Source organism: Muntiacus reevesi, chromosome 3 (assembly GCF_963930625.1).
Source record: "Muntiacus reevesi chromosome 3, mMunRee1.1, whole genome shotgun sequence".
Lineage (NCBI taxonomy): Eukaryota > Metazoa > Chordata > Mammalia > Artiodactyla > Cervidae > Muntiacus > Muntiacus reevesi.
The window spans coordinates 88427529-88450277 of record NC_089251.1 but is presented as its reverse complement, the minus strand read 5'-3'; the positions used below and the strand labels follow the sequence as shown (position 1 = coordinate 88450277).

Sequence of the window (22749 nt, the reverse complement as noted above, 5' to 3'; positions counted from 1 at the left end):
CCCACCGGGGCAGTGGTTCCCATCCTGGCTTTGCCCTGCGGAAGCCTTGTGCAAACAGGGGGGTGTCCTGCACCATGGGAGCGCTTGAGAAACTGCCGCAGCCTGGGCCCCAGCCCGGAGTCTAATCCCAGTGGTCTGAGGACTTGTTAGGCTGTGCAAGTGAAATGGAGACGCCCCTGACTCTCCGTTCAGAGAGAGTAAGCAATCAGGGGGACCTGGACGCAGCTGCTGCTGGGGAAGCTGGGGCCCTGGTAACCTTCCCCCCGGGGGCAGTTAGGACTTGAGTTGCGAGAAACAAACTCTGTGGTGCCTCCTACAACTAAAAGGTGGGGAGGAAGCAGGGATGGGAAGGGTTCTGGGATCTGGAAACACTAAGTCACGCCCTGCTGACCATACCTCCTGTTTTATTTGAAAAGCAGGGCACATGGTGGCTCTAAGCAAAACAGAAGGTCTGTTAGGAAGGAACAGGGGTGATTGGCAGCAGGCCCTCAGCCTCCAGATCTCCATTTCCTTGTAGTGGAAGCACCTGACTCTGCCCATGGCAGGAAGTGACGATATGCAGACCACAAGAAGTGTGCAGATGTAGAGGAGGCCTGCATAGGAGGCAAAAGTGTTCCGTATGAGAACAACGGGAAGGAGAGGGCTTGGTGGTGGTAGTGGGGCATGTGTGTGTGTGAGAGAGACAAATATCTGTAGAGTAGGTATCCAGAGGCAGTGTATCTGGTGGGAAAGGCATCCTCTTGTGCAGTCTTTCTACCCTCACTGGGCTGGAGAACAGGCCTTGGGCCCAGAACATTTCCGCCCCAAGAGAGAAAAAGCCCACGCAGCCTGTGCCGGGCTTATCGCCTCACGTGGGAACATCTTTTCCTGTTCGCAGCTCAGTTTGTGCTCCTTTTGTCTGCTTTTATTTACATCCATGGCCCTCCCGCAAACCCCCAGCTTTCATTATTTCAAACAGGAAGGAAGGGCTGGGGTCCTTCTGCTTCCACACAAGAGGGGCACACACAGGCCAACCGGCCCGCATCAGCTGCACCGCCATGAGGGCCACCTGCGGTCCATGAGGGGCCAAGGCCCACTGCAGAAGCTACCCTTGCTCTTTCTCCACCTGAGTAAAGGCCACTCAGGGCTGGACTGTGTCGTGTTTTCCTTGACAACTCCAGCACCAAGATTCAGGGGACAGAAGTGTTTGGACTTCTGTTCTGGTGGCTGACGCTGTGATGATCATTGCTATCCTCCTCTTAATTGGAGTTCTCCCTGGCACTAACTGGGTTTCCCTAGTGGCTCAGACAGTAAAAGAACTAGTCTGCAATGCAAGGAGACCCAAGTTCGATCCCCGGGTGGGGAAGATGCCCCGGAGAAGGGAATGGCAACCCACTCCAGTATTCTTGCCTAGAGAATCCCATGGACAGAGGAGCCATGTTGCAAACAGTCGGACTCAAATGAGTGACTAACACTTTCACTTTTCCTGGCACTGGTTACCACCACAGGATGTTCTGTGGTGAGGCGTGTGGTGCCAGGAAGACTAGGGAGACCAACTCAGCCCAGTTTGCCTGTGACTGGGAGGGGAGGAGAGCTGGCTCGTCAGAGAGTCCCTTTTCTTCTAGTCAGGACTCTGTCATGGGAGACCACTTGGAGCTGCTTGAGTCACAAGAGGAAAACACTCTGCCTGCAACTCCAGGGCTTTGTGATGAGTAAGGGCCTAGCGAGCGTGAAGGGCTGTCTGCTGTCTGGGCTCATGGGGCGGCCTCCTCTCCTTGGAGAGAGCTCCCAGCCCTGACTGGACCTCCATCAGCCAGCTGCTTCCCCACAACCCTGCTCAGGAGCTCTTGTGTGTGTGTGTGTGTGTGTGTGTGACAGAGAGAGACAGAGACATCCGTAAGGGTATCGGGCGATGTTTGCCAAGTCCCAGAGTGCTTTCTCTCCCTGCCTTGTTCTTTCCTGCCATTCCCCAGCCTCACACCCTTACACATCTCCCTCCCTCACCCTGCAACCAGGCCCTCTCAGGTCTGGTAGCTGAAGACAAGCCTGAGGCAATTAGTAGAGCCTATTGAAGACTTGTCTCTAGGAAGCTCCTTAACTCAGCCACCTGAGTTGGGGCCCCAGGCAGGTGACAGGGATGGGGAGGAGTTCCAGGAACACCGGGGCAGCTGCTTGGGTGGGGAAAGGGTTGGGGGGGTGCAGCGGTGGGGGTGGGGGATGCGGCAGACGCAAAGCAGAGAAACAGGGTCGGGAGGCCTAGATTGTGTGAGCCTGTAGATTATGCAGACGTAGGACTGGCCATTGTTTTTCACTGTTTGTGGTTTCTCTCTTCCTAGAATTTTGCTCTGGCTGATCTGCTGCAGAACCTAGGCCTGAGAGGTGAGGTGCCAAAGAATAAGCCTCCTGACTACATGGACCATCCCAGGAGAAGTTTTCCTCTTGGGTGTGGGCCCCTTAGAGAGGGGCCATCACGTGAAGACCCTGCATGTAACACATGGAGTGGGATGGGTGGCACATGCCCTTAAGTTGTTCCACCCCTGACTCTGTGCCTCTCTGGGGTGGGGGACTGGCCAGGAGAGAGCTCACAGCAGGATGAGAGGACGGGCAGGGAAGAGGGGCCTGGGTCTCCAGCCTGGCCCTGCCTATCTCTGACTTCACGGTGTCCCTCACACGACAGCCATTGTAGCCAAGCCAGGCAGGGGCAGCAGAGGCCCGGGTGCAGATGTAGCCCCTGTCTCCAACTGTGTGTGTGTGTGAGTGTGTGTGTGTGTGTGTGTGTGTGTGTGTAGTGTGTTTGTGAGCTGGCTCTCCATCGAGCTAGCCCTGGCTTTGGTCCGCTCAGCTCCTCTAGCTGCCACAGCCAGGCCAGGGGAACTCGAGCTGCACCCCCAGCCTTTCCTGGCCCTTCCCAGCGCGGAGGGGTGATCAGGCCCCAGCCACACAGACACGAGGACCGCAGAACCCACTAAAGCCAGTCCCTAGCCTTGGGTGTGGTGCAGGTGTGATGGCACGAGAGTGGGAGGTTAGTTAGTGAGACGCTGGAGGGGACCAGAGGTGAACAGAGGTGGTCAAAGTCAGAACCGCCCTTGGTATTCATTACCTCCTACTAGGATCAATGTAGAAGGACAAGAGGCGGGGCCGGGGGACCAGGCAGCCTGCCGGAAGACAGGCAGTGGCCAGCCCACGACCAGGCAGGCAGAAACACCCTGACAGCAAAGGCAGGTTGCTTTAAGAGGCCAGACAAAACCATGTGGCTCTGGAGCCAGACTGTCCAGATTCAAACACCAGCTTCTCAAGTACTAGCCCTGAGACGGTAGGTGAGGCTCTGAAACTCCTCCCTCGCTTTCTCATCTGTAAAACGGAGATGGGTAGATGTGAGTGTTAAATGGGTTAAAACATACAAATCACCTAGAACAGTGTCTGGCACAGACTAAGAACACTATATGCACTAGAGTGCATTTATAGAAACTATAAAAAGAAACAAAAATTAGGGATGGTTTTCTGAGAATAGATCCACCTGCTGTCTAGTTCCCCTAGGACAGCCTCATGAGATATATGGGAATCCATTCCCATACTCCCAGGCATCAAATAGTAGCAATATGAGTTAGTGAATCAGTAAAAGTTAAAGGAGTCTGTGTAACATTGGTAAAAATGTATGAAGTTACCAAGGTCTGTCAATATGTAAATCGATAAACCTTTGACTCTACAAATCTTTTCACTCTTGGGTTCCCTGAATTGAGCATGAGAGCCCTTCTGCTTCCTTGCATTTCTACTTCAAGAGCGGCTGTTTTTTTTGTTTTGTTTTGTTTTGTTTTTAACATTCTGGTGAGCTCCTGCCTAAGCACTGGTCCCAAAGAGCCTCCTTGAGCCCTGCTCTGCGTTGTTGGGAAATCCTAGTTTCTTCCTGTTATCCAGAGGAAACGTGAGTCCTCACCAGGTGCCAGTTTTGGCTTTAAGACTGTAGGGAAGTAAAAATGCCCAGCTGTGAATAACAGTCCTGGATCAGTCATCAGAATGCCCTTAACCTTGTCCAGCCTCATGTTTCCCTTATCTACAATTCTGGGGAGGAATGGGGGGGATACTTTATTATATTTTCCTCCTTCCTTGGGAGGATAATGCTCAGGAAAATAAAAACTAAGATCAATTGAGATTTTATTGTACTTCTACTCACTGATACTTCTGTGTCTCAAATACAAAGTATCCAACAGAAAAGACTTGACCAGGAAGCTCCCCTATTGGGCCCATCAGGAGGAAGGTCACTTGATCCAAGGCTAGCTCACTCACTTGTAAGGCACCATATGCTTTTCTCACAAAGAAACTGAGTAAGGACAGACAACTCGAGGCATCCCAGCAGGTCCAGCATACAGACATTTACATTTTACATTTAATTTATAAATAGGTGATACAGTTACATATATTTACATAGTTCAGTACTTTAAGCATTTAAAAAGACATGCAGGAAACGCCCTCTCTTACTCTTGAACCCAGCTCCTCTCTCTTTGTCTAGGAAGCAAGCAACGTGACCATTTTCAAATGGACTCTTCCAGAGATAGTCCATATAAAGAAATATCTATGCAGATTCTTTCTCCTTATTCTTTCGCTTTTTTCAAAAGGGGATCCTCCTATACGGGTACATAGAGAACAGTCTCGATTGTTTCTATGGCTATGCTTTAGAATGTACCAAAACGTACTTGTCCAGTTTCCTATTAATGAACATTTAGGTTGTTCTCAGTCTCTCCTAGTGCTGCAGTGAAGAGCATTGTAAATAAGCACACCGGTCACACTTCTTATACACAGCCCTCAGAAATTCTTAACCAGGGGCGTGGGGACTCCTTAGAAGTCAGCAGATATAAAATTCAGGGAGACAAAACTGGAGGACTCTAGAAACCTGGATGGGAAAAAAACTCCCTTTATTTACACTAAGGTCAACAGAAATTTAACATTTCCTTCCATTATGAATGCAGCCAACACATTCACAAGAATTGGCAATATCTGTGACTTTCTCATCTTATCTGGTTGAAGATATTTTGAAAATATTTACACTCATCCCTCCTCTGTCATTGTGGTAGTAAAGGAAAACGGTTTCTTTACTCACCACACTCTGACACCAAACATGTGAGTTTTTTCTGCACATCAATTTTGTGACTCTCTGGACACAAACTGGGTGCCTACAATTGCATTCAATTCTGAGACTATCTACCTGGAGTTATTGTCAGACTCCACAGCTTTAAGACCTTGGTCCCACTGCACTTCCTTCAGTTCAGATTCAGTCACAATCATGGGTCCCTGTGGTACCACATTTCTGTTCAACTTGGCTGCAAAACTAAGGGTCCCACATACCCCACCTCAGATTGGATAATTTCCTACAGTGGCTCACCAAGCCCAGAAACATTTACTTATGTCTCCCAGTTTATCATAAAGGACATTATAAAGGGCAGAGATGAACAGCCATATGAAGAGTGGGGTCTGATGGGACTGAGTCCAGGATCTTGTCCTCAGGGTGTTGGGGTGCACCACCCTCCCCTCAGGTGGGTGTGCTCACCATTCTGAACCCTATTCTTTAGAGATTTTTATGGAGGCTTCCTCATGATTATTAACTCAATCTCCAGCCCTGCTCCCCATCCTGCCGGACAGAGGATAGGATTCAAAGTTCCAAGCTTCCAGGGAATTCCCTGGAGGTCCGAGCTCTCACTGCAGAGGCCTCTGGTTCGATCCTTTTAGTTGGGGAACTAAAATCCCACCAAGTCAAGCAACGTGGTCAAAAAAAGAAAAAAAGTTCCAAACTTCCAATCTGGTGACCAGCCCCCATCCTAAAGCTAATCAGGAGCTCACCAAGAGTCCCTCATTAGAACAAAAGATGCTTCTATCACTCAGGAAATTCCAAGGAACTTAGGAGTACTGTGTCAGGAACTGTGGGCAGAGACTGAATATATATATATATTTCTTATTATGTCACAGGCAGGTAGTTACTAGACGTTCTGTTAGAATGGGTTATGTTATGCATTCATAAAGAAGCGTGTGTGTGTGTGTGTGTGTGTGTGTGTGTGTGTGTGCTGTGTGCTAAGTCACTTCAGTTGTGTCTGACTCTTTGTGACCCTATGAACTGTAACCCACCAGGCTCCTCTGTCCATGGGATTCTCTAGGGAAGAAAACTGGAGTGGGCTGCCATTCCCTTCTCCAGGGATCTTCCTAACCCAGGGATCAAACCTGCATCTCCTGTGGCTCCTGCATTACAGGCAGATTCTTTACCACTGAGCCATCAGGGAAGTCATATATATATGACTATATCACACAGCTATCTAAAATATTTTGATATCTGTATTTCAGTGAATTTTTTTGCTTTGTAATCTTACGTATTTTTTATTCATGGTAAACTATACATAACACAAAATTTACCATTTGAAACTTGTTAAGGGTACGGATCAGTGGCATTAGGTATATTCACAGTGTCATGCACGCATCACTACCAGTCATTTCCAGAATTTTCTCATCTTCCCAAACAGAAATTCTGTACCATCAAACAGTAACTCCTTTCACCCACTGTCCCTTCCCCCTCCAACCAACCACCATTCTCCTTTCTGTCCCTATGAATTTGATTACTTTAGATACCTCAGGTAAGTGGAATCATACAATATTTGTCCTTTTGTGGCTGGCTTATTTCACTTAGCATAATGTCCTCAAGATTCATATTGTAGCATGTGTCAGAATTCCCTGTTCTTTAAGGCTGAATAATACTCCATTGTATGCATGTACCAGTTTGTTTATCCATTCATCTGTTGAATTATTTTCTTTCCATCTTTAGGCTATAGTGAATAATGTTATGAACATGAGTGTGCAAATATTTCTTTGGATCTCTACCTTGAATCAGTTCAGTTCAGTTCAGTCGCTCAGTCGTGTCCGACTCTTTGTGACCCCATGGACTGCAGCATACCAGGATTCCCTGTTCATCACTAACTCCCAGAGCTTGCCTTTCAAACTCATGTCCATGAAGTCCAACCATATCATCCTCTGTTGTCCCCTTCTCCTCCTGCCTTCAGTCTTTCCCAGCATCAGGGTCTTTTCTAAGGAGTCAGTTCTTCGCATCAGGTGGCCAAAGTATTGGAGCTTCAGCTTCAGTATCAGTCCTTCCAATGAATATTCAGGACTGGTTTTCTTTAGGATTGACTGGTTTGATCTCCTCCTAGTCCAAGGTACTCTCAAGAGTACTTTCAGTACTTCTGGGTATATACCATGGAGTGGAATTTCTTGATAACATGGTAATTCTGTTTAATTTTTTGAGGAATATGTATTTATTTTTATGCATGAAAAATGTTCTGATAAGAAACATACCAGAGGCCCCGTATACATTCCTTATCTTTGCATGCCTGCCTCCGCCACTAGATGGGGGACTTCTTGATGGGCTGCCCTGCTCTCTGCGGCCCCTCAGTTAGCTCTTCCAGAGGTGGAGTAAATGCATTCAGCACCTAACGGACAAAATCAACAGAGAGGGAGAGTTAGGCTTCAGGATGGCTAATCAAAGATGCCCCAGTTTCTACCTGTGCCACTTGTAGAGGTACAACCTGAGGCAAAGTAACTTTCCTGGGATCAGATTAATTTCCATCCTGAACCTACAGCCTAGCCTTTAGCACACTGCCTGGCACTCGAGAATTTTGTTCCTTTTACCTGCAGGAGCAAAAGAAAGCCCTGGGCAACCTGCCTGGAGGCTTCTGGTCCGAGGCTGCTGGGGAGGGGTTGGGAGGCCCGAGATCAAGCTCCAGGCTGACGCAGGAGTGCACAGGGAGGGGCCGGAAGTTACCTTTCAAGCTCCGGTACTAGCGCCTTGTCCCGGGTTGCATAGAGGATCTTTTTGGTGCAGCCCCGGGAGCCTGGCGGTCCGCGGGGGCGCGCCGCTGGGGGCAGCAGCGGTTGGCCCTCCGCGCCGGCAGGCGGCGCTAGTCTTGTCCCGGCCGAGGGCGGCTCTCGGGCCGGGCTGCTCTCGGCGGCGGCGCACGACCGTCCGCGGGGCGGGGACGCGGCGACGGTGGCGGCGGCCCCTTGTCGCCCGAACCGGAGCGCGCAGGCCCGTCCCGGTGGTCGGGGGCGGGCGGGGCGGGGGCGCCATGTGGTTCATGTACGTGCTGAGTTGGCTGTCGCTCTTCATCCAGGTGGCCTTCATCACGCTGGCCGTCGGTGAGAGTGCGCGACCCGGCCCCGCGCGGGCTCCCGCTCCGGCATCTGTGCCCGCCGGGGGTCGCATCACGAGGGCGCCGGGGCGACCGGCGAGACCCCCGCCCGGCCCTCCCGCCTTCGCAGCCCCCTCCTGTCCCGCCTGGTCCTGCTTCTCCTCCTGGCCCCAGCAGCCTAGCTGACCGCGGGTCCTTCCAGGAGTCACAGAGTCCACCCCAGCGGTGCCCGGGAGAGGCTGCCTCAGGTGCCCCTTGCCCGCGCACCGCCAACCGCTGTCGCGCCCGTCCTCGCAGAGCCGGCCGCGCCGAACTTTCCCCTACCCCTACCGCCGCCCTTTCGCCTCTGGCCCTTCGTGCTTCCTACTCTCTCTGACACGCTTTCCCCTCCTGGCTAGTTCCTCCTGTTGATCCCAGCTGAGATCTCACCTCCTCCGAGAAGCCCTCCTTATGAGGTCTGATGGTCCAGCCGCGCCCTGTACTTCCCCTAATACTTCTGCACCTGTCACACTGGGATCGTCTGATTCCATTACTACTCAACCGCCCCCCCCCCCCCCCACCAAAGTTGGGTCAGGGAAGGGACCTTTCTGTCTTGTAGTGTGCTCAGCTCTCAGCCCAGCACCTGTGAAAGAAATTCCCTTTTATGGGCCAGAGGTTAGGTTTTGTGCTGAGGCACCAAATACGGGTTTTCATTCACTTTTATGAAATCTCTCCTTAGTTGCCTTGACAAAGTTTTACTCATGACTTGGGAGGGCAACGCACGGGTTGTTTGGTTTGTTCCTTGCCTCATGGACTCATGAAAGGTTGGGTGGGACCTAGCTGCAGATAGAGGGCTGATCAGGATGGTGGGAGTGACCCTGGCTAATGTTCTCCCTGCTTGCCTTGCTCTCCTCCCCGCCTCCAGCCGCTGGACTTTATTACCTGGCCGAATTGATAGAAGAATACACAGTTGCAACCAGCAGGATCATAAAATACATGATCTGGGTAAGTGACAGCTTTCCCCAGGATCCCCCTCACTCTTGACCTGCCTCAAAAGGAGAAAGTGGGGAAAGTTTGGCGTGGGTGATGAGACCTCTGACCTTGCTGTTTCCTGAGGGTACCATCCCCCACCTCCCTCCCCTGTACCTGGTCCCCTGGGTCTACTCACCTGGGCCTAGGTCTTCCGGAGCTTCCTTCCCCAGTGGCATTGCTTCACTGCAGGCCTTGTTCTCGGTTCCTTACGGTGAGAGCCAAGTGCCTGTTCTGTGTTGCCAGGATCATGGCTTTGCCTTTGTCTTCAGTGGTCTTAGTCCCTTGCTCTGTTCACAGCATTTAGAACTGAGAGGAACCTTAAGGACAGTTTTGAGTAGTTGTTGGACAAAGTGACTTGTTCTAAGAGGGAGACACCGTCCCTGGCACAGGCCCTGCCCTGCTCAGGGCTCATGGAAGGCTTCTCTTCCTGAAGATACAATCCTTGCCGTCAATGTCAAAGCCACAGGAGAGACTGCTGGTGGTTTCTGCAGCGGCAGGAGAGGCTGAGAAGGGGCTGGAGGCATATTTGAACCGGAGGGGTCCACCGCCTCTCAAATCACCTGCTGTCAGCAGCCACATTCTCTCTGGGCATGACCTGGGGTAGGGAGTCAATGGTGGAAACAAGACCATAGCTCTCAGCCCTGGGTTCAGGGACCCAGCTCATAGGTGTTGATACAGGAGTCAGTCCTTCATTCAGCTAACTGCCTGCCACTTGTTATGCCCTGACAACTACAAGTCTTTCAGAACTGTTTTTCAAACTGCAGGTGTGATTCATTATTGGGTTGTGCAATCAATTCACCAGGTCATTATCAGCATTAAAAAAAGGGGGGGATGGAAAAAACTAGAATTGAAATCTGAACTTTGATCACATGTATGTATGTGTGTTGGGGTCACAGTGTAAGCTGTTTTTCTTACTGTGGCGTGCTGTCAAACAAACTTTGGGATTAAAAAGAGCTGCCCTTTGGGAGCCAAGAGGCTAGTCGGGGAGGTCAGAACTGTGGCTATGAAACAAGGAAAGACAAGCATGAAAACAGTGTTGCCCTGCGTAGGCTAGGGGTTAGTGAGTCCAGGAAGGCTGCCTGGAAGACGCTCCCCACACCGTGTGCCTCTGTTTCAGTTCTCCACAGCTGTGCTGGTTGGCCTCTACGTTTTTGAGCGCTTCCCCACCTACATGATTGGCGTGGGCCTCTTCACCAACCTTGTCTACTTTGGCCTCCTCCAGACCTTCCCCTTCATCATGCTGACCTCACCTAACTTCATCCTATCGTGCGGTGAGCGGGGACAGAGTGGGAGGGCCAGCTGAGGTGGTGGGATGTGCCCTCTCCGTCTACGGCACCAAAGGGGGAGGCAGACCACTGAGGTCCTCCAGGAGGCCAGGCCGGTTGGAGGTCGGAGCTCTCACGTGAGGACCCGGCAGCCCACACTGGCTCTAGTGACTAGAATTTGGAGGACTGGGATGCTCAGAGAGGGACGGCTTTCCTGGGGCAGGTGGGGTTTGAAGGATTCGAGAAGGGAAAAGAAGTGGGTTGGCTGAGTAGTTACAGCCCTTAAGAAACCACTTGGCCAGGAAAAGCCCAAAGCCTTTCCCTGGCCTGCAGGCAGCGCCCCATCCAGTCGTCTGGCTGTGAGTTCTGATTAAGGTGCGCTTCATGGGGCTGTGGGTCTCCCTGCAGACAGCTGCCTTGGGGCTGACAAATGTGTTTGGAGGACCCTGGCCTTCCTGCCTTTGCTATGCCACCAGTTTCTGGCCCCGGGGAGTCAGTTCCCCATTCTGACCTTAGCGTCTTCATCTTTTCAATGATACTTGGGAAAGTCATTCGGCACATAGATGCTCTAGTTATTTCTGGGAAAGGTTCTAGACGGAATCTGGTTACCAGGATTGCCTTTTCTCCCTTCAGTTGTTACTGGTCGTCATAGCCTTTTGTCAAGATGTCAGATGGAATTGGGGTTTCTTAGAGTTACTTTTCTATTTCTGTGAGAGAACCTGGAAGGAAACCGTCATTCACAGGAGGGCATGGTGTTCAGGCCAGGACTGAGTGCCTTGGTTTGATTCCGCTGAAAGATTTGTTCTGTGGGGGTTGGTGTGAGGTGTCCTTCCTAGGATCCTATGCCCCTCTTGAATCTTCCTGGGTGGGAGGGTGCTCTCCACTCCCCCCAGCCCCACCTACAGTAGCACGCTCCCTTGGCTTCTCATTGTCACTCCCTCAACTTGCCCGGGAGAGTTTTTCTGAAGGTCTGTGGGCACGGGACACCATGCTGTCTTCCAGCAAGCCCTTGCCCTAGAGCATGGCTAGGCATGGCAGAGATGTTGTCCCTGCTGTAGAAGGGGAGTGGCAAGAGAGGAGAAAAGAGGACGGACCCGTGCTGTTGCCGGCGAGGTATATGTGAGGGGTGTTGGGTTTGAGGGGATGTCTACCCTTCACTTCACCACAACAGGAATGCCTATGTCTGAGCAGCGGGTCCCCCCAGGATCTGTCTGAATCTGGCTGCACATGAAGGAGGTGTGTGGGGATGCAGAACATACCAGTTCAGATTAGCCAGCTTTACCCTGGGGCAGGATAAGGAGAGACCCCCGTCCCCGGAACTTTGAGGAATCCTGAGACTGCAGCGCAAAGCATCCAGCAGATGGTGCCCTTTATTCCTGAGGAGTGAGAGCCTCTGTCTGTGGCGCCTCCTCCTGGACACAGGAGCCCCTTCTGCCTCCCCCACCGCCCGTGCAGCGCTCTCTTCAGGACTCACGACCGCTCTAGACCAAGTCATTTGGCACGGTGCTTTGGGCTGTGTAGCACTGAAGTCTCATTTCTGTGACATTCAAGGAGTTTTTTATCCACTTCTAATGTAACTCACACGTGCACTCGGCAGTGGGCAGAGGGGGGCTCGTTCTTTCATTTTAACAGATGGGAGACTGAGTGCTGGGGAGCAGCGTGCTTGGCCCAAGCTGCACTCTGGGTCGTGTGTAGAGTCAGGACCAAGACTTGGCTTCCGACCTCCGGGGCCTTGTGAAGGCTAAAAGTCTATTTTATGTCATCCCTGAGACTGACTGACTCTTCATTCCCTCAACAGGGCTAGTGGTGGTGAATCATTACCTAGCGTTTCAGTTTTTTGCAGAGGAATATTATCCTTTCTCAGAGGTAAGAAGTCTTCAGTATGTCCTCAGACTACTAACAGACAATGGGGGTAAAGGGGATTTGTGTGATTTCTTTGTGAATTTGGCTGTGATTTGAAACTGAGACTATTCAGGAATAACACATTAAAAAATAATAATATCGATGATTTTAGAAAGCTGTGAGCATGAGGAGCAGGGACCCTTTGGCTGAGGAAGAAGGCCACTGGGTCTCCCAGGATCCCAGCCTGACATCCTAAGTCAGGAAGGGGCGAGGGGTGACCTGGTCTGATGCCAACCTCACAGGGCAAGGCTGGGCCACAGCCTTGAACCCTGCTGCTCTAGTTTGAACCCTGGAGAAGAACAAGGTCACTTTTCCAGGAGATACGAGTTGGTCATGGTTTTGCCTTCCATCTACATCCTTCGGTTGAGGAGTTGCTTGTTCTGGTGACCAGGATCCAGGGTTTTGGCCTGAATCGTGGTCATCTTCAGTCTCCACCTTTCCCCACTGAGTCTCCATGTCTGGGGCTGTCCTGTCTCTGCTTCCTGGGCCCCGGTCCCCTTCAGAGAGCCCACGTGGGGCCGTCCGTGTGCCCTCGGCCGCCCTTCTGAGATACACGGTGGCCACTCCTGGGCCAGCCTCGCCACCCGGGCACCATCTTCTCAGTGTCTCTGTTGCCAGGTCCTGGCCTATTTCACCTTCTGTCTGTGGATAATCCCGTTCGCGTTCTTCGTGTCACTCTCGGCTGGGGAGAACGTCCTGCCCTCCACCATGCAGCCAGGAGGTGAGAAGCGGGCGGGAAGGGGTCACGGTGGGAGGACACCACCAAGGCCTGAGCTGCCGAGGGAGCAGAGCCCACCCTGAGAGAGAGACACTTGAATTCTGGGTGGGCAGCACTGTACTCACACACACACACAGCCACAGACACTGACACAGACACACACACAGACACACACAGCCACAGATACACACACAGACACACAAACACACACAGCCACACACACAGCCACACAGCCACAGACACACACAGCCACAGACACAGACACACAAACACACACAGCCACAGACACACACAGCCACACACACACACACACAGACACACACACAGCCACAGACACACAAACACACACAGCCACACACACAGACACATAGCCACAGACACACACAGCCACAGACACACACAGAGCCACAGACACACACAGCCACAGACAGACACACAAACACACACAGCCACAGACACACACAGCCACACACAAACACACATAGACACACACAGCCACAGACACACAGACACACACATAGCCACAGATATACAAACACACACACACACAGCCACAGACACACAAACACACACAGACACACACTTGAATTCTGGGTGGGCAGCACTGTGTACTCACACACACAGACACACACAGCCACAGACACACACACACTCTCACCTCCCTGCCTGTGTCTCCACAGATGACGTGGTCTCCAATTACTTCACCAAAGGCAAGCGGGGCAAACGCTTAGGGATCCTGGTTGTCTTCTCATTCATCAAAGAGGCCATTCTACCCAGTCGGCAGAAGATATACTGACCCCCTGGGGAGGGGATGCTGGCGCAGGAGCCGGAGAGCCAGGCCCCTGGGCCTCTGCACTGGGTGGGGGCCGAGAGTTGGAAGGCACCTTCCTCCAGCCCCGGCCATCCTTCCCTCCACTCCCCTGGAAGCCCTCATCCCCACCCTCCTCAGGAGGCTCAGCTCAGGTCAGATCTGATACTGCTGGAGGCTGAGACCTCAGAGGCTGCCAGGGAGGAGTCGGGGCCTGCTTAGCCAGGAGGCCACCACCCACCTGGGTGCACAGAAGCTGAGCCCGTGGCCCTCCTGCTCCCTCCTGTGATCGGTCAGGAGTTCTGGCTCAGCCTGGGAAGGTAGGGCCAGGGCCATGAAGCTGAAGAGCAGACAGTGATAACTGCCAGTGGGCAGACGGCCATGGGAGGGGCTGTGACTTAGCACTTGCAAGAGAAAGTTTTTGCTGTTGAACTGTGATTTCTGTCCAAGTGCTGATTCCCATTTGAATAAAGATTCTGGGTGGCACTGTTTGCCTTAATACCCTGAAAGTTCATCTTTCTTCCTGCAGACTTTCCGCCTGGACTGGCTTTGCTGCACCCAGGGCTCTTTCTCCACGTTTGGGTCTTGCCCTTCCGAAGGGACCATTCTCGTGGCCCATGGTGGGAAGGGGACAGAGATGAGCAGCCGAACCTACCGGGGGGATGGGGAGTGGAAATGGAGGCAACCTTTCTTAATCCCTGTCTCTCTTCTTCCGTCTCTTCTTTCCCTGGGGCTCTGTGACTGCCAGGCTGAGGGCAGAGAGGGGATAGTATGGGACTGGGTTAGATTTTTCAGGAGAACATGTATGATATCCTATTTGTAAGTCTTGTCCTAGGGAAGAGGAGTGGTTTCTGCCTGATTTCTATCTCGGGCTTGAGGAGAAACAATAAAAATTGGCTTCCAGGCAGCCTGGACTACAGCCTGCTTTGTAAGAAATGGGTGGTGGGAGAAGCTGTGTGTCACTCCAAGCACACAGGGCTGGCCCTCTCTTCTGAGTGGTCACGGCTCCCGGGAGGTGGTTGTCTTCTAAGAAGACAGTCCAGGTCCTGGGCATAGGGCAGCATCTGTCGACCTTGCACTCCCACTATAGTGCCTTCCAAGGACTCAGCAGTATGTGTGGGAACGAAGTCCCCATGGGAGCCGTTACCGGCATGTCCGATACCTCACAGCAAAGCAGGCAGGTGCAGAGATGGACAGCACACACATGGTACCTTTCAGCCACGGGGAAGACCTCTGTGCTTGCAAACCTTATTTCTACCTCCTGCCTCCAGTCCCACCGTAGCCCTTCATTTCCTTGGCTTTAGTATCCCCTTTCTCTTAAAAATAACCAGCCCTCCCCTTTCCCGGGGAGGAGCAGCCATTTTGGCCTCCTCTCAGTGCCAGCCCCTTCTGTCCTGTGCAGACAAGGCAGGACAAGGTCCGGGACGCTGGAGGCAGTGTCCCCGACTGCCGGCCGGCAGCTGGCCTTGCTGTCTCTTGCAGTCTCTCTCTTTCTCACCCCAGTGGCAGCTTTGCCCCTCCATTCACTCCACTGCTCGTGTTCCAGGAGCTGCCAGTGGCCTTGTGCTAAGTCCAGCGGACCCTTTTCACATCTCTTTCTACGTCTCTGCAGCGTCGGGCAGGGTTCATCACTGCTGGCTTCCCAAGCCCTTTTGTGGCTGCTCCTCCCTCTCTGCTCCTTCTAGGCCAGCGTGGGCTCCTCCCCTCACCCTGTGTACAGGGTTTTGTCATGGGTTCCTTGGAGGAGCCTGTCCCTTGCTGATGGCTTCAAGGACTTGAGAGCTGACCTCCAACCCCAGCATCCCTTTTGGTCCTCTGAACCACCGTTCTGCTACCTTTGGGCACGCAGACAAATCTTGTGGCCCACGTAGCACTTGTTGCTGTCCTCTGCAAACCTGCCTTTTTTGGGTGCCTGCTTTGGCCCGAAGATCACTCAGGAGCCCAACCAGACACCTGGTTTCTCTTTCTGCGTGGATATCCAATCTCTAACAACTGTCAAGTTTACCTTCTTAACATCTCTTTATTTGAGCCACTCCCACTGTCATCAGCTTTCACCTGGATTATTGTGGCAGCTTCTGGCTTCTCTATCCCACAGCTGAAGTTGTCTTTCTAATGCATAGTTGATCCAGTCTCTGTCTGGCTTGCAACCTTCCCTGGCTCTCCACTACCCTCAGGACAAAGTCCAGACCCCTAAGCATGGCTCGTGAGACTTGTGGTGGCTTGGTTCCTGCTTGCCTGTCTGGCCTTGTCACTGGCCACTTTGCACTCTGAATTTCAGCCTCCTGTATCCAGAAACGCCCCGTTGCTGCTTCTTCATTCTACTCACCTGGTTACCTTCTCTGTCAGTTCTCAACTTAGACTTCACTTCCTCCAAGGAACTCGATGTCCCGTCTCCCTCCAGCACACCACACAGATCACTCTGGTCTTACCTGCCCGCTGACTGGTCTGTCTCCCCACTAGACTGTAAGCTCCTTGAGGGCAGGGAGTGTCCAGTTTTTGTATCAACAGCGCCTAGCTTGGCACCTGGCACATAGAAAGTACTCAATAAATGTTTGTTTAATGAATGATTTGCAGTCATGTATACAGGGGCTAGCAGGGGATCCAGGTGAGCTTCTTGGAGGAAGGAGGAGTGCTTTCAGCCTCAACCTCCGTCCTCCATATAGAGACCGCCTGTGCTGCTCTGAACTGCAGAAACCCCATGGCAACTGGGGTGATGGAAGACCAGAGTGGCGGGAAAGCCAACGGCAGGGCAACACTAGCCTTCCTCCTCCCTGTTCTGGATCTGGAAATGCAGAATGAGGCTTAGAACCTGCAGCAGGAAGGACTTAATATGAACAAGAGGCAGAATTTCAAAGTGGTCCCTTATCCTGGAATCCTCACCTCTGGTGAGCTGTTTGGGGTAGGAGGGGGAGATGGGGATGCCAAGGTGTCACTTTTCCAGTGCTAGGGCCCAGAACAGAGGGATCCCCACTCTGAGCCTTGGGATACTGCCCTAACTTGGATCTCCTGGGGGAGATTCCTTTGTGGAGAGAAGGGGATCTGGGGTTGTGGGGGAGGGGGTTGCCATCCTTGAGCTTGAGGGTGGGCAGCCTGTGGGCACTCCCCCTTCCTCCCTATCCACACAGAATCACCACACCTCAGCCTTCACTGAGCAGTCTCCAGTGGAGAGGCTACCAAAGTAAGTTTAAGGGAGGGGTGATTTAGGGGAAGGCGGAGCGGGGAGACCTTGATGGGCTCGAACAGCCGCCAGGAAGGCTTCGTCGAATGTCTCTCGCAGGTTCATGCTCAGCGTGTCGGTCCAGAAGCTGCTGTCGCCCAAGTGCCGCTTCCGGGGCACCTCTCCCATAGTGACAGAGCAGAAGCCCTGGGGCACCTTCATTCTGTAGGGCCGCACCGAAGGGTACAGCTCGCGGATTACCACTTCAAAAGGCAGCCGGGGCACAGGCTCCACATGGCGGCCGGCCACCGTGCGCAGGTGCGCGCCACCGTGCCCGTCGGACCTCACCTCCACGAAGCAGCGGAAGTCACGCTCTGGCCTGGGGTCGGGATGCACACCCAGGCGGACGCCCTGTGGGTAGCCAATTTGGGCGGTGGGGGACCTGGCGGAGTTGCTGCTAAGATTCCACACCTTGGGCCGCCTGATGGTGGGCGGCTTATAGGTGGGCGCAGGCATCAGCAAGGGCAGATTGGGCTGCTGTATCTGTTGCAGGCGCGCCTCCGGGGAGGGGTGGAAGGTCGTGGGAGGCCACAGTACCCCGTCCTTGCAGGTCTTGGAGAGGGCCGTGGCCCGGGGCGGAGCACGGGGCTCTCGCTGAACGCTGGGTATTAGGGACTGGTCTTGGAATAGCAACTTCCGATGGAGCCACTTCTTGAAGTCAGCTTCTCTCAGAATTTGGTGCTCCTTCTGCAACATCAGAAGGCACAAGATACTTCTGGACAGCTGCTCCCCCTGTGCTTCTGTGAAAGCAGGCCCTGTGGCTGTAACCCTGGAAACCCCAGGTCTAGTTGAGCAGATACCTTCCTGCCCTTTGCGAGCCCAGAGTCTGATGAGAGAAACCCCTGCCGTGTGGGAGCCTTGTTCTGATGAGGAAAACACTGCCTGGAGGGGCCCCTGGCTCATGCGACAGAGCCTTTCCCACAGGGGAGACCTCCAGTCAGATGGAGACTTGGCCTCTGCCCTAGGTGAGGTCTCCAGCTTGAGGGGGAGACCCGATCCCTGCCCCATGGAAAAGCTTGAGTCTTAATGGGGGAAACTCCTGCACCCCCCATAAAGGAGTTCCCAGCCTGCCTTAAAAGTTTCTGGTTTGATTGGGGAGGGGGGGGGAGGCAAATGAGTGGTGCAAACCTGACCCTGGAAGGAGAGAACAGAGAAGTGTGGAAGGCCAGCAACTGGATGGAGCGAATCTGAGCAGGCTTCTTGGAAGTGGAGGCCCTGAGCAGTCAGGGTAGGGAGGGAGACAGTTGGCTGGTGCTCCAGACTGGACGGTGATGCTGTCCTTCCTTCCACTAGAGCTGAACCTTCAGCTTGTCACAGAACCACCCTTCCTCCATCCCCGTCTCAGTTCCCAGACTCTTGCTAAGTGGTCAGATGGTTTGGAGACTGACCCAGCTCCAGAGGTAGGCCCCCCTGATTAGGCTAAGCCAATCATCATAATTCCATCAGCCTTGCCCCAGACTTCAGTCGGTCAGCACATGGCTTTCCTTGAGCTCTAGGGATTGGAACAAGAATGCACAGGTGATCCAATTGAGGCCAATAAGAGATGAGGGGAAATCCTAGAGACACAGGAACAGATGGGCTCTGCCTCCTCTGGATACGCACGTGACTGAGAGCTGGGTGGACCAACAGTGGGTATGACGGGGAAAATCAGAGGAATGCAGCTGGAGCAGAGCGGAAACACCAGGTTTTGCCAGCCCCAACGCCCTGCCCACCCCTGCATCCACCTAGGAGTCCCAGCATCTTCTGGAGTTTCCTGGTTCTTGCATTCTATGCAGCTATACTCACATTAAGATCCTTATTCTCCTTTTCTGCCCCAGTCAAGGTCTGACATTGATCTGGGGCCCTGCCGAGTCCCTAGCTTGTCAGCCTCCAGCTCACATCTGATTCCTTGTCTGTTCTAAATTTGCACTTCATGACATAGACCATGCTCTCCTGGGCCCCCATGCCTCTCCACAGGGCTGTCTGTTCCTTCTCCCAGCTCAGCTCTTCCCTGATGGTTCATATGGCCAACTACTGCCCACCTCTATAGACTCTTCAGCATTATCCCTCTGGCACCCTCCTGGAGCTCCCTCCTCAGAGGAAGGGGGAGGCTCTGGATGGAACCGCTTCTAGCCACTCTTCTAACTAACCACACACGGGACTCATGCTCACACACCTGGATCACAGCTGATGCCCAGCACCCCTGCCCGCCCTACCCCTTACTTGGTACTCAGCGAGGTAGTCCTCCTCCATGAGGGCCAGCTGGTCCCTGAGCCTCTTCAGTTTCGTCATCTCGTGGGCAAAGTCCTTCTTGTCCCGTTTCCACATGGCATCTTTCAAGAACCTGGTGCCAAGGCGGGGGTGTGTCATCCCTTCAGCTTCACCATGGGCTGGGAAGACTGGCTGCTGCTGAGGGCCTGGTGAGGGTAGGGGGAGCTGCTGGAGATGAGGTGAGCAAGATGGGCCATCCCCCGTCTGGTTAACTACTTCCCTGGTGGTGAGAGAGGAAAGTGATCACCACCTTCCTGCTGAAGGGCTAGGACCTCAAGGTAATGCTAAACCCCAGGGGTGAGGCCCTGTGGAGAGCCCCAGGAATAGCATCTTGGAGAGGGGATCCCCCCTGCAGACTCATCCTTGGGTGAGGGCCCTGGGGAAGGGTGGCAAATGGGGGTAGTTCTCACACCCTCACCGGGCACAGACTCGGTGGTTCCATATTTTGCAGTAGTCAATGGGCTTGCAGCCTGTGGCATCTTGTGCATGGACGTTGGCACCTTTCTGCACCAGGACTTTGACACAGCTCAGCAGGCCCTCGCGGGCTGCCAGATGCAGAGGTGTGGAGCCATCGCACGTCTGACTGTGGAGGGCCCCGCCAGGGAGAAGAGGGGAGAAAGGAAGGATGAAGGGCATCAGATAGGTGGGCAAACCAGCTCCCAGGCCTGCTGTGCCACCAGTCCACTGGGTGACCCTGGCACGTCCCTTCTCTCTGTACCTCAGTTTCAACTGTTGAAGGAGGGTTTGGACTAAATGAACACCAAAAGTCTGATTATGGAGTATGTGACCATGAGGACCTACCAAAAGGAGAGCTGGGTTGGCTGGAGTGCAGAGACCATGAACCTCATCTCTCTAACCACCCAGGCCTCCTCCCCCTTCCCCACGCCTGGCCATGGGCCCTCTTCCTCCCCAACTTCGTCTTCTGACCTTGCCCCATTCTCTCCCAACATGGCCTTTGCACCTCTGCCTGGAATAATTTCCCCTGGCTCTTCACCTGGCCGGCTCCTCTCAGTCCTCTCCTTAGAGGTAACTGCCCATTCCCAAATAGGTCTTCTCCTTGTCCCCTTTACTCACAGCTGCATTACCCTTCATAACTGCTTACCAGACTGTCATTTTGTTCATTGGTTTGCTAGTTGACTGGCCGCTCCTACATTAGTATGTCAGCTTTAGGAGGGCAGGGACCATGGCTGTTACATTCACCATATTCCTCAACTCTGACCCAGTGCTCAGCACATTAGATGCTGGATAAATATTTTGAATGAATGCAGTGTCCTCTAAGCTGTCCATTCACTTTCTCAATTATCACAGTAGGCTCATGTGATAGGCATTGTCATCCACCCAAATTTCAGTTGAAGACACTGAGGCAGTAGTTCCTAAACTGTGCTGCAAACGAGAAACAGCTGGGACTCTTGCGCCTTCAAAGCCCGGGCCACATCCCAGGCCAATTAAATGACAGACTCCTTTGGATTGAAACACAGGCATTGGTATTTTTGAAGCTCCCCAGGTGATTCCAGTATACAGACAGGCTTGGGAACCAGAGCACTGAGACTTAGGATTGAGTGACTTGCCTTTTTCTGTCTCCTGGCAGGTAGCAAAACGGGGACATGAAGTAGGTCTGCCCTCTTTCAAAGCCTCTTGGCCACTACCACGTGACTGCTTCATGTGGGAACTGAGTTCCTGGCACCCCACAGCTCCCCTCCCTCTCCTCTTTGAATCTCCCTGCCTGGAAGTGGGGCTCTTATCTGCCCAGCCTGCCAGCCCCTCTCCCCACACAGGCTGGACTCACGTGTTGAGGGCCGCCCCTTGCTTAATCAGATAGTGAATGCAGGGGAGGGCCACGGTCTTGTTGTCAGCATGGATGACAAGGTGCAGAGGTGTCTGGCCGTTGTTAGTGGGCAGGTTTACGGGGAACTTGTACTCCTCCACCAAGACCTGCAGGCATGCAAGCTTGCCGCTCTGGGCTGCAAAGTGGATGGCGGTGAAACCCTGCGGGGGCCAGAGAAGACAGGAAGTGGCTGAGCAGGACTGCCCCCCGGGTCCCACAACCTAACCTAGAGAGGGTTTCTTGGGGTTACCCTCGCCTCTCCTCTGTACCCCCTGGAATCTCACATTCCCCTTTCCCACTCTCTTAGCTCATTCCCCCAAAATTGCCCTCCAGACAGTAGGAAGCTGAATTAGAACCGTCCACCCAGAAGCTGGACTTGCCAGGTAACCACTGTGTGCAGAACTGTCTGTAGGGTGGAGAAGACTCCGGTTCCTGCCCCTGCGCTCCAAGGCCTTACCTTGTCATCGGCCACGATTTCGCCAGGGTGCTGATTTAGACAGAACCTCAACCATTCCAGGTTGCCCAATGAGGCCGCGAACAGCTCGTAGTAGCTTTCTCCCATCGCCCTCTGGTCCCACTCCTCGGCTAGACTCTTGGAACTGGAGCCGGCGCGGGAAGGAAGATGGGCGTAAGCCTAGAGGCCGGCCCAGGGCGCGACGGGCGGCAGGGCCCCCGGGGCACCTCTTGGGAGGTCAGCCCGCCCGGCCTGAGCCCTCACCGCCCCGCCCCGAGCCCGCACACCCACGCCCGGGCCCACCTGTGACGCCGGACCGCCGACTCTTTGCGGGTGGTTGAGCCCGCCTTCACCAGCTGCAGGTGTACGTCCCCGGAGAGGTACCGCCGCTTGCTGATGGGCGCCGCCGCCCACTTGCTGAAGTGCCAGCTGGCGCTACGGGCGGAGGCCGGCGGGCGCTCCCGGATTAGGGTCGTGGTGGAGGGGCCGGACCGGGGCGCCTCCCTAGCCGGGTCACCGACCAGTCGGTTACCCCACCCCCCGGCCCACGCATCCCTGAGACTCGTCATCTCAAGACCCCACACAGAAAGACGAGTAGCTTTTGTTTCTGATTATAAAATTAATAAGTGCTGATTGTAACAAAACAAAACAGAAGGGCAATGAAGATATTAAAAATAAAACCCCATTACCCACAGAAATTATGATCTATTTCGCTATGTGTATGCATATCCTATACGTGTTCCTGCCTCTTTTCATTCAGCCTTATACAATGAGCTAGCTTCCGCGTTGTCAGTCCACATACTAAACGTGAATTATGATGCAACCATAGCCCAGCATCATAATGGATGCGCTGCCGTTTCACTTGTGATGCAGAAAACAAAACGGCTCCTCTCTGGTGGTTTTCTCAGGATGGCTTCCCAGAAGTAGAATTACTAGGTGAAAGGAAATGAACATTTTTAAGCCGTTGATAGATATTTCCAAACTGCCCTCCAGTAACGTTTTATATTCCCTTCTACTTCCACCTGCAGTGAAACAGGTACACTGTAAATCAGTCTCATGACTTTGGCCAAGTAGCCAAGCAACAGATGTTGCTTGAAACAGTGTTGCATGTTACTGATTCAACCACATTCTCACCCTTTCTCAGGGGAAACACCCCAG

At 53.3% G+C, this 22749-nt stretch overlaps 2 protein-coding genes across 2 annotated transcripts; one reads left to right on the top strand and one right to left on the bottom strand.

Annotated features, from left to right (window-relative positions):
• The first annotated feature begins 7967 nt into the window (after positions 1-7967).
• Positions 7968-16409, top strand: TEX261 (testis expressed 261). Its single transcript, XM_065929492.1, has 6 exons — positions 7968-8148; positions 9046-9125; positions 10270-10423; positions 12216-12283; positions 12938-13040; positions 13718-16409. Exons 1-6 carry the CDS (start codon positions 8079-8081, stop codon positions 13831-13833), a joined length of 591 nt encoding a protein of 196 aa, XP_065785564.1. The 5' UTR covers positions 7968-8078; the 3' UTR covers positions 13834-16409.
• Positions 16410-17029: 620 nt separating this feature from the next.
• On the bottom strand, positions 17030-22160 carry ANKRD53 (ankyrin repeat domain 53). Its single transcript, XM_065928843.1, has 6 exons — positions 21879-22160; positions 21595-21771; positions 21099-21298; positions 19731-19895; positions 19265-19385; positions 17030-17749 (listed from the first exon to the last, which is right to left on the bottom strand). The coding sequence occupies exons 1-6, from the start codon at positions 22158-22160 to the stop codon at positions 17030-17032; spliced, it is 1665 nt and encodes a 554-aa protein (XP_065784915.1).
• Positions 22161-22749: the final 589 nt, after the last annotated feature.